The sequence below is a fragment of the Symphodus melops genome, assembly GCF_947650265.1.
Source record: "Symphodus melops genome assembly, chromosome: 2".
In the NCBI taxonomy this organism is placed as follows: domain Eukaryota; kingdom Metazoa; phylum Chordata; class Actinopteri; order Labriformes; family Labridae; genus Symphodus; species Symphodus melops.
In genome coordinates, this window is record NC_136692.1 from 4,631,507 (window position 1) to 4,644,074 (window position 12,568).

General features: G+C 38.6%; 2 protein-coding genes across 5 annotated transcripts; both read right to left on the minus strand.

Moving 5' to 3' along the window:
- Nucleotides 1–816: 816 nt before the first annotated feature.
- map9 (microtubule-associated protein 9) lies at nt 817–5,132 on the minus strand. Of its 2 annotated transcripts, none has more exons than XM_079338542.1 (13): nt 4,784–5,132; nt 4,572–4,665; nt 3,809–4,315; nt 3,536–3,711; nt 3,319–3,427; nt 3,169–3,236; nt 2,985–3,046; nt 2,740–2,869; nt 2,240–2,326; nt 1,970–2,131; nt 1,746–1,891; nt 1,076–1,211; nt 817–945 (listed from the first exon to the last, which is right to left on the minus strand). In XM_079338542.1, the coding sequence occupies exons 1-13, from the start codon at nt 4,853–4,855 to the stop codon at nt 826–828; spliced, it is 1,869 nt and encodes a 622-aa protein (XP_079194668.1). In that variant the 5' UTR covers nt 4,856–5,132; the 3' UTR covers nt 817–825. The 2 variants fall into 2 exon arrangements, with proteins under 2 accessions (XP_079194668.1, XP_079194667.1); XM_079338541.1 differs by having other exon boundaries at nt 2,740–2,902; nt 4,784–5,131.
- A 597-nt stretch (nt 5,133–5,729) lies between these two features.
- smim14 (small integral membrane protein 14) lies at nt 5,730–12,537 on the minus strand. 3 transcript variants are annotated; one of them, XM_079336863.1, is made up of 5 exons: nt 12,454–12,537; nt 9,619–9,714; nt 8,879–8,927; nt 8,576–8,730; nt 5,730–7,576 (listed from the first exon to the last, which is right to left on the minus strand). In XM_079336863.1, exons 2-5 carry the CDS (start codon nt 9,691–9,693, stop codon nt 7,538–7,540), a joined length of 318 nt encoding a protein of 105 aa, XP_079192989.1. In that variant the 5' UTR covers nt 9,694–9,714; nt 12,454–12,537; the 3' UTR covers nt 5,730–7,537. The 3 variants fall into 3 exon arrangements, with proteins under 3 accessions (XP_079192989.1, XP_079192987.1, XP_079192988.1); XM_079336861.1 differs by lacking the exon at nt 12,454–12,537 and adding an exon at nt 11,172–11,374; XM_079336862.1 differs by lacking the exon at nt 12,454–12,537 and adding an exon at nt 11,012–11,108.
- Between the last annotated feature and the right edge of the window lie 31 nt (nt 12,538–12,568).

The following is a 12,568-nucleotide window of genomic DNA, read 5'->3' on the forward strand; positions in this document are numbered from 1 at the left end:
GCCGAGGAGCAATCAGCCCATCATGTCGCACTGAAGACTTTCTAAAAGACAACAGTTCTAATGAAATCCACTTAGAATGGACCAGTGTTAATAAATCAATCTATGGACACAAATACTGAAAAAAGCCCTCTTATGTTCATGTTATCTCCACGATAAGATGCACTACCTATCACTGCACATTTAGCCTTGTATACTTAACTTGTATAGTTTTTGTTTGTTGATATGTAATGTTGTACTTATTTTAAACAGAGAGCAAAGTTCACCAAAGTCTTATTCCTCGTATGTGTAAGCATACTACCACGCTGTAAACCACCATCAGACATTACTTCACATGTACAGCATTAAATCAACTACATGATTTGACCACAGGGGGGCGACAAAATCAGCACAACCCAAAAGTTCTTAACAGGCGCTTCAAATAATAAAAACGATTAAGTCAAACTATAAGCTTTAGCAAATGAGTCTCACAAAGTGTGAAACTTATTTTAATTTTTAAAGAAAACTTAACTCTGAAATCAAACAAATTCATACCCTAAACTTCAGTAAAATAATCTGCATTTTACATGGCAAAAATTAACTATTTAATAGTCGCAACTTGCAAGTAATCACTCGTTTTAATTTCATATTTGTTTACATTATTTTTCAAACCTTCTGAATACAAACTTTTCACCAAATAAAACAATTTTACAAGTACAAACTTCTCCCCATACATCTTCTGATTCATACAAAAACAAAGAAGAATATAAAATATAAAAGCTAATATCAACTATGTTGAAAACAAATATTTCAGTAATAAAACTCACAGTTACTGTTACATTTCTGATGTTATTTCCTGAACGGTATAGTTTTATTCGGAGGGCTCCAGGGTGGAGGGGGACTGTCTCTGAGTATTGCCTGAATCCTTTTTTCTTCTTTTCGTCGCTTCTGTTCGAGCTCTTTTCTTATCTAAACAAAAAAAAAAAGACAAAAAAACAGATCCTCAGAAAACTGCCTCTATTATGGAAGAAATTAAATCAAAATGTTGAGGTTCCTGGCCAAGTGAGGAAATGCCACAACCTTGAGCTTCTCTACTCACCAGCCAGTTTTCATACATCTCTAACGCCATCTTATCTCTCTCCTCTTTCATGTAGCGCTCCTCCTCTGATTTAGTTCTGATTTCTTTACGCTCCGTTGAAACTTTCTCATGGAGAACGTTCTTCTTCTTTTCATGCCTTCAACATTTTCAGAAAGGTGAAGGAAAACATTTTTAAATGGGAGTAAGAACACTGCACACTTTAATGCCTGTGTGTGCAATCAAGGTAGAGGGAAGCAGGTTAAAACATTTAGTTCTTGCTGCCCTCTAGTGGCTGATTCATTTTGTGAAAGAACAACCTGTGCATAAAAGTTCAACCAACTGTTGACCATTGCATGCAGCTATTTTAAATGGTCCACGTTAAACTGGCTTGAAGATCTTCTTTAAGAAAATTATTTTAATAAGTCACGTAGAGTACGACTTTTTCACACATGCACTGCTGAAAATGTCAGAACAGATCGGCCATTTAAATCTTCCTGAGTCGTCTCTTCACACTCAAATGCTCAGTGGTAGAGTCTGTGAAGGGTCGAAGCGCTTTGAGAAGTCAGAAGACCAGGAAAGTGCCATACAGATCCAAGTGATGTCAGTATAGAAACAAAGATCATGTTTAATCCCTTCAAAATAAAAGCAATAAAAAACATTAAGATCATAACCTGAAAGAAATGACACTCACCAGTTTATTAAAGCCGATTTTCTATCTTTCTGTCGTTCTTCCTCCTTTTCTTGTTTCTTTAACTTTTGTTTATCTTCAGCTTCTCTTTCTTTTCTGTACTTTTCTTTCAGAAGACGATCGTGTTCTCGTTTCCATTTTTCAAACACCTGTAGCGTTAATAAAATCCTTGATCAGCATCACCTTTTTTTCCACAGTGGTGTTTTTGTCTGACAGAAGAATGATACCTGTTTGGCTGCTTGTTTTTTCTCCTCTGTCTCTTCAATCGCTCGTTGCTCTTTTCTGATCTTGTCTTGCACTTCTTTGGCTTTCACTTTGAGACTCTCTGCTTTCATTTCTTTCCAAGCCTCATATGATGCAACAGCGTCTCCCTTTTTAGTTTCTTCATCCTGTTTGTTTTTAACAATGGAAAGCTAAATGCACACTTGTTCAAATGAATCATTGCTTTTAAGTTGTTTGTTGTTTTGTATTGAAGATGTACTAAAGTAATGACTCACTCTTTTCTTTTTGTCTTTCAGGGTTTCCTCCGTCTTCTTCACTTTCATGTTCTCTTTTGACTTTTCCTTTTTCTTTCTAAGCCATTCCTGCGAACACAACGTGTTGACTGTAGTAATGGAGTTTAGAGATGTTACGATATCAGAAGTTTAATCTTAGATATGATAATAGTAAAAACCAATGCTAGCCATATCTATACCTCTTTCAAAACCAAAACTACTAATTCTAGGCACCCGATATTAGACAATGTTTTGTTTTTAATTACCACAAAACGCAGGAACACTCCAGCACACTGTCCAAAGAAATCGTGTAATTTTAAACGCCTGGTATCAAGAAGTATCCAAACGAAAACATTGACAACTTTAATGTTTAACCCTTTCCATAAATGTCTATCGGTTGTTTATGCTATCGGGACTATGTGTGTGTGAAGCGTGTCTCACAATAACAGTATTTCCCTCTGGATTAATTAAGTATACGGCTATATACAAATAAAAGAACTGACCTGGTAAATGACAGCTCTGAGTGAATCTCCTCCCTGAGGCTGAGACTCTTGGAGTGAAACTTTGCGATCCAGGACTTTGAGACTTCCTAGATACTTTGACTCCACATTCCTGGAGCAAACGCTCTGAGATCTGAGGGTGGTCTTAGACTGAGAACTGGATGTCCTAATCAAAATAAAACAAAACTTACTATCCTGTTGTTCTTTTGGAGCTGCAGGGTTTATATTGTTGCTCATAGATTACATACCTGCCATCAAAAGATTCTCCTTGATCACAAGAGGGATGATTTGTGTGATCGCCTGAGTCTTCCTAAAACATAAAACACAACTGAGTTTGAGAAGAAAACAAACGAGGCGAGGCGTCTTTTACACACGCTAAAAAGAGCGAACGCAAGGAGGCATCACATTCAAGGGTGAAAAGGAACGACTTACATTAAACTCTTCAAATGATGTTGAGTACTTTCTCTCCTCCTCTTTGCTGTCATCAGAGAAAAGGCTTTCTAAAAATACACAAAAAATAGAAAAAGTTAAAGATGTTAGAAAACAAAACAGGCTATGTTGAGGAACATGTCGGCGTATTACTTCTGGATCCAGAATCGAACGTGGACTTGGTCATGAGCTGTGACAGGTCACTCCTACTTGACGAGGACTTGCTGAGACTACGTGGAGCTGCGTGATCTCCTTCCGCCGACTACACGACAAAACAACAAACATTTGATCCAGTTATAGATTTTTCTCTTATTTGTAGCTTTAAAAAAAACCTGATGATGAGGGTCACGTGTGTAATTCAGGTCCTTACAGCTGTGTTACTGTCTGTGCCAGTGGTGGAAAGGGGAATAGATGCTGAGGAAGTCTGGGGTCTGCTGAGGTCCTGAGATTCAGCATCTTCTACTTTCTTCTCTGCAGCTTGAAGGATCAGTCCCAGAGTCCTTTGCCTCGGTTTTGGCCTGGGTGGCTCTCTCTCAGCAACACTGTCTGCATAAGGACAGTTTGGGAACATCAATCTGGATGAATATTTAAGAAAAACATTATGTGGCCTTTGCCTCTGATGAATGAATGAGTGTAAACAGACCTGCTGATGACACGTGTTTGTGGGCAGATGCTGGCAGCTGCGGAGTCTGTGCAGCGCTGCTCTTCCCCTCTGGAGTCTCTGGCACACTGTTGTCAGACGGTAAAGGCAATGACATGTCCAGTAGAGAATCCCCTGAGGTCTGACGTGACAGAGACTTGCTAGAGTTCTGTCTTGTGATTTGATAATCAGTGGAATCCACGTCGCTGCTTTTACGTCTGTCATTATCTTCACTGACATTTGCAGAGTGTTGTGAGGAAAACGATTTATTGTAGTCATTGTTGTGGCTGACAGAAAAGTCGGGCGGCTCCTTTTCATACGACTCTGACGCCGTGGTGTCTCCCGAGGGAGAGATAACTCTTTGCGTTTTCAGAAACGAAACTCTCTTCGTCCGGCCAGGTTTGCTTTCGTCATCAGAGATCTCAAAGTTGTTGACTTTAGACTTGCTCTTCTCAGCCTTGGTAGCATTGGCATGCTTTTTTCTGGATTTCAGAAGTTCATTCAAAAAATCTGTGATAAACAGAATATTAAAGATCAACCTGTGAATGAAAACACACAAACATGCGATACAAACTTTTTTTTGATAAAGCAGAAACTGAGGAAACATAATCATTAATTACCACAGTGAGGAAACACAAGAGACATAGTTTATGGCTCTAACTTGGTTTTTACCCACACGTGTGCCTGGATAAAATCGTTGATATCTATTTTAAAGGACAAAAACAGTCACATTTTAATTCTTAGTATGCTGCTGTTTATTTCGTACCGTCTTCATCATCATCGAAGTCATCAGAGTACGAATACTGGTCTGTTTTGTTGGTCTTGCCGGCTCTGGCAGAGACAGCAGCCTGAAGTTCATCCTACAACCACGCAGTCAGTTCAGGATTAATATTATTAATATTATTATTATTAATATTATATCATACACTGATTGTCATCTTGTGTCATCTCTTGCTATAAATCCAGTCAGTCTTTTACCTGAAACGTAGTCCTTCTGGAAGTTTTCGGGCTTTTCGTGTAAGCGAGTGTCCTGAAGTCCTGACTCGTCATTTTGAAAACTGTAAACAGTTTACTCTCATTGATGTTAGCATGTTAGCTAGTGCTTAACATGTTAACATGTGAACGGTTGCTACCTGTTGAGCTCCCTTTACAGCTTCACTGGCATAATACTATTTATAATTGTATTTTTTAATATAGAGTTCCACAAATATGATAAAGCCTTTTGTAAATGTTAAAATTAAAAGGCATCGCGACATAGCAATTAGCTTACAGACTTGTTGACGGTAACCCTGGGAGACGTGGCGGATACTTCCGTTTCAGTACTGCGCATGCTCAGAGGATTGCACGGAATAAACGAGTCCAGCACTGAATCGAGGTATTTTCACAATATTACCATTTAACATAAATGTGTTTCAATTTATTCAGCACGTAATGATGCAAATTTTGTGCTATTGTCAACCTATTCATTTTATTATAAAAAAACATATTCACAAGGCCAAAATAAAGGCTCAAAATGTATTAATTCGGTTTGTCCATGAAATCATAATTATGATAATTTTCCTTGTACTTACGTCCTTTTGTAAGTTGGTACCTGTTTCACATTTAGTTTTATTCAATTTCTTAAAAGAGGTTTTCTGTTAAAAAAAAAAATAGTATGATGACAAAAAAAAATCAGGTAATGAATCAGACTTGAATCAGAATTAGCTCTGACTAAACCGTAATAATGTTAGTTAAGGAAATATATTTTCCTCAGAAAGAGTGGACTTATTCTTTAACATTAAACTGGAAAACTGTTCTTGAGGTTATTCTTTGTTTTCCACAGGTTCTGTCTATGCATTTCAGCTAGATTTCTGAAATGAAATCTGTAAAAAAAAAACAGGTGTTCACCATCTTTTTCTAAGAGTTCATCAACAAAACAGCCAGGTCAGTTACACATTTTTTTTTATTTGTTTTTTTGTTGTTGTAGTAAAAGTGCATAGTTGAAGCCCTTTTTCTCACAGACAGGAACAGTGCGACTTATGGTCTTCTTGTTATTCAGCTCAACAATCTAGCATGGCCTCCCTTTATTTTACCCAGCGACATGTTTCATCCGTTTGTCTCGTCCCTGCCATCTTATAAGCAAATCTAACATGATATAATAAAAGTATCAGGTGACACGTGGTGATATGGAAATGGAGAGCAGCCATTCAAGATTGTAGAGATGAACTGAGCCCACACTTGTTACAGAACATATTCCCTTTCTAAACTTTTAAACAGTGTATTCAATGAAGGCCCTTCTTTCAGTTCTGAAGCACAATGAAGCACGACCAAAATTCTAAAAAAAAAACTTGTGTGGACTTGTTTTCATAGTAGGTACGGCAAGTGACTAAAAACGATGTATGAAAAAGTATTATGATTGTTGGCACAGCTCTTGACTAAGACGTTTAAACAACTAGTCATGGAAAAAAAAAATGACCATGCGCTGTTAACCACAGTAATGAGAAACCAGATACAAAAGTACATTTCAAATCCCCCTTCTCCAATCACTTCAGAATTAAATGACTTCATATATTGCTGTTCATTCACAAGACGTTCTCTAAATGAGAATCAGTTCTATAGAAATACATTGGCACTGGTTTAGACTGCAATTTTTTTTTTTTTCCTTTCCATTGATGCAACAAATGACCAAACAGAAGTTGTGAAGTAGAAACCTTGGTTTGCTCCTGTGAGTGAAAGATAGCAGTTTTTTGAAGTAAGAAAAGATGAAGCCCTCGTCTCCACCTAAGGATGGTTTAGAAAGCTGAATTTACACCACAAACGTTAAAAAAAAAAGAACCACCATACAACACAAAAGTGCTATCAAAGTATGAATCTAGGCTGCTCCTAAGTCGTTTCACAATGATCACTTTCATCATCAAACCATTACAGTATAAAGAATAATGTCAACAGGAGTAAAACAGCACCGAGTATGTTGTTTCACAATGAAATGTAGTCTGCTGGTTGAAACATGGTGTGGTGTGACATCATTACTGGTGCTGTGTAGAGTCGTATTCAGTTGAAAGAGAGAAACGAGAAACTCACAACCCTTCATTTACTCAAGAAGTACACAAACAACATTTTGATCTAGCTAAAGAGGGGACTCCCTGCTCCCCCCTCCCCCCAAACCCAGGAAACACAGTCTTTCATTCCAAGCGTTTGCAGGTCAGTCAGCCCTAAAGCTGGGATCAGGAACTAACTCAGAATAATGCAAAAAAAAAAAAACCCATCTGATTAAAAATGTAGTGAACACCTGACTGATATATGAACATGCTGACATTATTGGTTAATAAGATAATGTCTGAAGAATACAGAACATGTCCTGTTTTGCTATACTGGTTAAAGTTATGTGTTTGGGAAAGAGGTGTTTTTATTCTTACTATGCTTTAAAATGTCTCATTCTATACATTTGTCAAAAATGGCCGATTCAAAATAAGCATACACTTGACAAAACTGTTTTTTTTATGTGGCAGGTTTGGATACATTAAGAAACATCTATTTGGACCTTTAAATCATCAGATTTATATGTCTTCGGCCATAACAATTTGGGCCCTCATAATAGGAATCATTGACTGATCCACCCTGAAACACCAAAAGGAAAAGAAAGAAAAGAACAAGATATTTGGATAAAGCTGGGCAGGGAGTTGGTCACTGGCCACAGTAACTCTGTCACGGTGCAGCTCCAGGAGTCTGAGTGCTCGTCGTCTGGCTCCGGTGCTAGTCAACAGGTGGTGCTGGAGGTTCTCTTCTGTCGCTCTGTAAACCCAAGCAAGAAAACATGCAAGTATGAACTTTGGTGAAAAGCATTCATGATGCAACAGCCTAATTTCCTGTAACCCTAAAGCTCCAGTTCAGAGTGGAGAGAGATAAGAGTCGGTTTCTGCATTTCCGTTCTTGAGAAACTTTAAAATGTATCTGTGATCCGTCGGGCGCTTCATCGTGACGAGACATCATTCACTGAACTTCAACAGTTTAAACTCAAATGACACAATGAAAACTGCTCTACACAACGATAAGTAAGTTAAATATCAACATGAAACAGAGGATGTGACATTGCAATGTTACAGCTCAGTAAAGGAAACAAGCAACAGTAAGACCAGAAATCGCTCAATGAAAACAAACATGGATGACAGCTATAATGGACGAAGTCAGTGCATGGAGGTGATGTGTACTTTATAAGTACTCAGGCTGATGTTCTGTACAGGTAAAACATAAGGGGTTGTATTGTTACCGACCAGTGTTTGAAAGCTCACACAGAAGTCTGATACAGGACTCTTAGAAAGTCATGTGGACACTCACCCTAAAACAAAACAAAACTGAGCAATAAATCAGACTTGAGGCTTGCAGTATGAACTAGGTTTAGTCACTAACAGAAGGTAAGTGGGGTCCATTCTGTGTGCAAAGCTCTTATTCCCTTTCTTCCACAGTAACTTTTATTTTGTAAATTTAAATGCTTTTATTTTGCAAATTTCTCTGAGAAATATAGAAGAAATTATAACTTCTTTCTTTTAGTTAAATAATGTTTCACGTTTAATTCAGGGGTCAAGCTCTGATCAGATGGTGACCTGTAAACCTTTTCTTGTGCAGTATCATGTAGAATGTGAATCCATATTTTAACTTTATTGTTTGACCGTGGTTGGTGTGTACTTTTGACCTCTGTCTTTTTGACAGTCTCGCCTGAAAAATACAATCGGCCTTCAGGGACAAATAAAGTTAAAGTTGAGTTATAGAGGTGGGATGGGGGTCGATACTGACATTGTGGGGACCAGTAGGTTTGTCTGTTTGTCTGGAACCTCTGAGACTGGACGGACGCAGCAGGAAGAGGACCAGAGCCAGCACCATCCATCCCATCACAATCATGGGGAGGGTCAGTTCTCCACCCCCGCCAACAGAGCCGCTCGGACCCGGCACTGAAAACAAACAAACAACAAAGTCAGAACATGCCGGTGCATCCATGCTTCCACATAATGTAGAAATATTCATTAACAAATGTTTTATTTGAATATGTAGACTATAATCTTTGTGACATTAAAACAGAGGTGTAATCGTCATACATACATTCCTGAGGACATTCTGTGTCTGTACAGTAGGACTGAGAGTGCCTGAGCTGAAAGAAAAATCAGAGAAGTCACAAAGAAACTTTTAGGCCTCTCAAAAATGTGTGAGATAAACTGAAAGAGGACCTTTTACAACCTCTTTCCCAATCCCAGTTGTCAGCATATTTGGTGCAAAGTAACCACCTGAGCGCTGCCTGCTTCCTAAACTGCCCCGTTCATTTCTGACCTACAAGTTTGACCACACCCTTTCCTCCTGTAAGCAAATCAGAAATCCCCTGAGGCAGCCATGGCCCCTGAGCCAACTATAGCTTGCCATGCAAGTTACACCTGTACACAAACAGCCAATCAAGTCACCTGGAAACTGACAAAACAATTCTAAGATGTTTTCTTTCTTTAACAGCGTTTATCTGGATAGTTTTCACCTCATATTATACGTCATACTCGATCAGGAAGAGCAGAATAATATTACTAACACAATGCAAAGCTGGCTGCATGGCAGAAGTCATGAGGGCTGAAAACAAACACTGAACAGGAACCAGGATATGGTGGCTTAGTGACAGCTTTTCATTTCCTTCTCAGGACACTTGCAAGTGGTTTTTAACACTAATCTCTTTGCCTCTCTTTCACCTTCAGAAGGAGATTTTTATGTCTTTAACTTCATAATTGAGAGTACTTTGATCCGTCCCTGCTCTCTGTTATCATTGAGTATTTTAACTACATTTAAAGTTGTAAATGACTTACCAGGTTGATGAGGCGTCTCATAGCATACTCATGGCTGCAGATACACTCACAAGGGTCAAAGCCTCCCTCTGCCATGTCTCACCAGATGTAGTCCACCTTGGTACAAACAAAAGTGCTGTAAGGATCTAGGACAAGTGAGAGAAACCTAACGCTGCGCCCTACTGTTGTCAGATAAGAGGGAGGAGACTGCAAAGTTAGAGACAAACAGACTCTGTAATGCGTGTGCGCAATCAAACTTTTTGTGAACAGCAGAGGCTGATGCGACTGTCTTTGTTCACCACTAATTACTACTAACTACATTTTTAGTCTGCACTGTAAGATGGTGATAAGATAACGTAAAGGCACATAGAGCAGTAGGCTGAAGAGAAATTAAATGAAAAGCAACAAAGACAGTGAAAGGTAGACAAAGAAATTCAAACTAAAAAAATACAAAACAGAGCAAGTAGAATAGAGATCTAAGTGGACATTGATTTAAATAACAGAACAATGTGAGTCAGTGAATTGGTCCTAAAAACAAGTATTAAGTTATCTATAAACATAATGGCTGATACTCTCCAGAGACAGGGTGACAGCAAGCACATTTAATCAAGGAAGAAGACATCAGTCTGGCAGTTTTGCAAAAACAAGCAAAAATGATAAATGGAAAATGGACTTGAGCTTGTCTGGTTCTTTTTTTTTTTTTTTTTTACTTCTGACGACTCAAAGCCCTTTTACACCGCATGTCACACCAACATTCATACACTGATGATAGAGGTCGATATGTAGTGAGACCATCAGAAGTACATGAGCCCATTCGTACAACAACAAGGAAGCAGTGGGAGCAATTTGGTGTTTGCCCAAGGACACATCGGACATGTTGCTGCAGGAGCTGGGGATTGAACCCTCCACCTTCTTGTTCAGACAACCAACGGAGTCACAGCAGCCCATAATAACAACATTAATATTACACTCCAAAACAGGTGTTTCGAAGAGATATTATGATTAAGAGAATAGGCACCCAGATTTATAGGGACATTTTTTTGTAGGGAAATAAACCGATTTAATCCAAAATCTTTGCATTAATGTTGCATTTATTTGCATCTTAAATCTATATGCCTTGTGGTTTCTACATTATATTAGATACATCTTTTAAATTCTGGTTCTGAACAACATGCACATTAGCCTACCACCCACATATGTGCCTATTACATGTCTGACATATCGATCTGATCAAAAATCTGATAGACTGCAAAATATAAAATAGTAGTTTATGATGAAAAAATAAATCCCTGCCAAATCATAAAAATGCAACAACGACCATTTAACAACCTGTATTCAGAACATTTGTGAAAAATATGAACATTTTCCACGACGGTGTGTCTGAATATTTCTAAAGTGAAGAAAAAATACAGACCCTGCTGACAGAAGAAGCCTGCTGAGTTGTAAATGATCCTGAATACAGAGCTAAACCAGCCATCAAACCGAGAGGAAGCTCAGCTGTTTTTGTCCGCCTGTTAATGGACACATGATTATAGACAGATGTGACATTAACACGGAAGCGAAATACGACTTACTTTGTTTTTCTTTATGGCTGTAAACACGATGACAGACGTTTCCAAACACCCTTAGCTGCACTGTTGTTTCACTATTGCTCGTCACAAAACCATAAATCTGCAGGAAATGTCCTTTTGTCTGTGTTTTGTTGATGATGCACGTGAGACAGCCGCCCCAGCTACAGACATCCGGGAGGGCAAGAGGCGTTACCTACACGCGCATTGGGTGTTATCAACGTTCCTTATTGGTTAAACACTTTGATTGGCGGGCCTTTAAGCCAATCAGAGGAATATACGACCTTCGCGTCTGGATTGTAAACAAACAGTGGAGCTGCCTATCACCTTTACAGAAGCACAAACACCGAATTCCAACAGCTGTCCAGTTGTGTAACCAAATATAACATCAGAGGCATGTAACAGATAACGTAATATATATATTGTGCTTAAACAAAGACGAAACATTTAACTTTAATCGAGAGACAGAGGAGAAATCATACTTTCGTTCCACCGTTTTCCAGATATTTTTTCGCACCATCACAATGTCAATTTCAAACAAAGGATACACTATTTATGCCTCAATTTGACTTTAATTTCAAACAAAGGATGCACTGGTATCCGTAAATATATAACATTAATAGTAGACTTACCTACAGATTGTCATGGGCTCATAGTTTTATAGAAATATTAAACGAAAGTGGCCCAATCTGCTGCATCATTTATGCTTCAATTTGACTTTATTATGTGTGTGAGTCGAGGACTTCGACTTTCATTATAATTCTGTTTCATATCTGATCTGAATTTTGCTTCCATTTGTAAAGTAATGTATAATACAATCATATTTACTAAAAGCATATGAATCATATTGGGGGGCACTATATTTCTTCCATTTTCCAGCAGCTTTACTGTAAAAGAAAAAAGGGAGGACAATGTGTGCAGACATGGAGAGTTGAAGGGTTTGTGTTGTATGTAGTAAAGTGTCAGTTCATTTAAATTCCGTATACATACTGATATAGGTGAGTTAAAACAAAGTATGAATTGCACATTACAATCAGATTTTAAATCCTGGATGTGCTAGATTTTTTCAGATGTGTTTAGCAGCACATGCTGAGAAATGTCCTGAAGGTGTGTTTTACAAAAGCACCAGAGATCATTAATGAAAGTTCCAGTTTGCTCTTCGTGTAGCCGTATTGTGTGTGTGTGTGTGTGTGTGTGTGTGTGTGTGTGTGTGTGTGTGTGTGTGTGTGTGTGTGTGTGTGTGTGTGTGTGTGTGTGTGTGTGTGTGTGTTGTATGTTCTGGACTCACTGGCAGTGCTCTGGCTGGTGGGCACACAGGCAGACAGACAGTCGACGCTGAGCTGCCTCCTGTAGTGAAGAGAAGCGGCGGACGGTAGAAGTGAAAGCACCGAGGAGGAAGACAC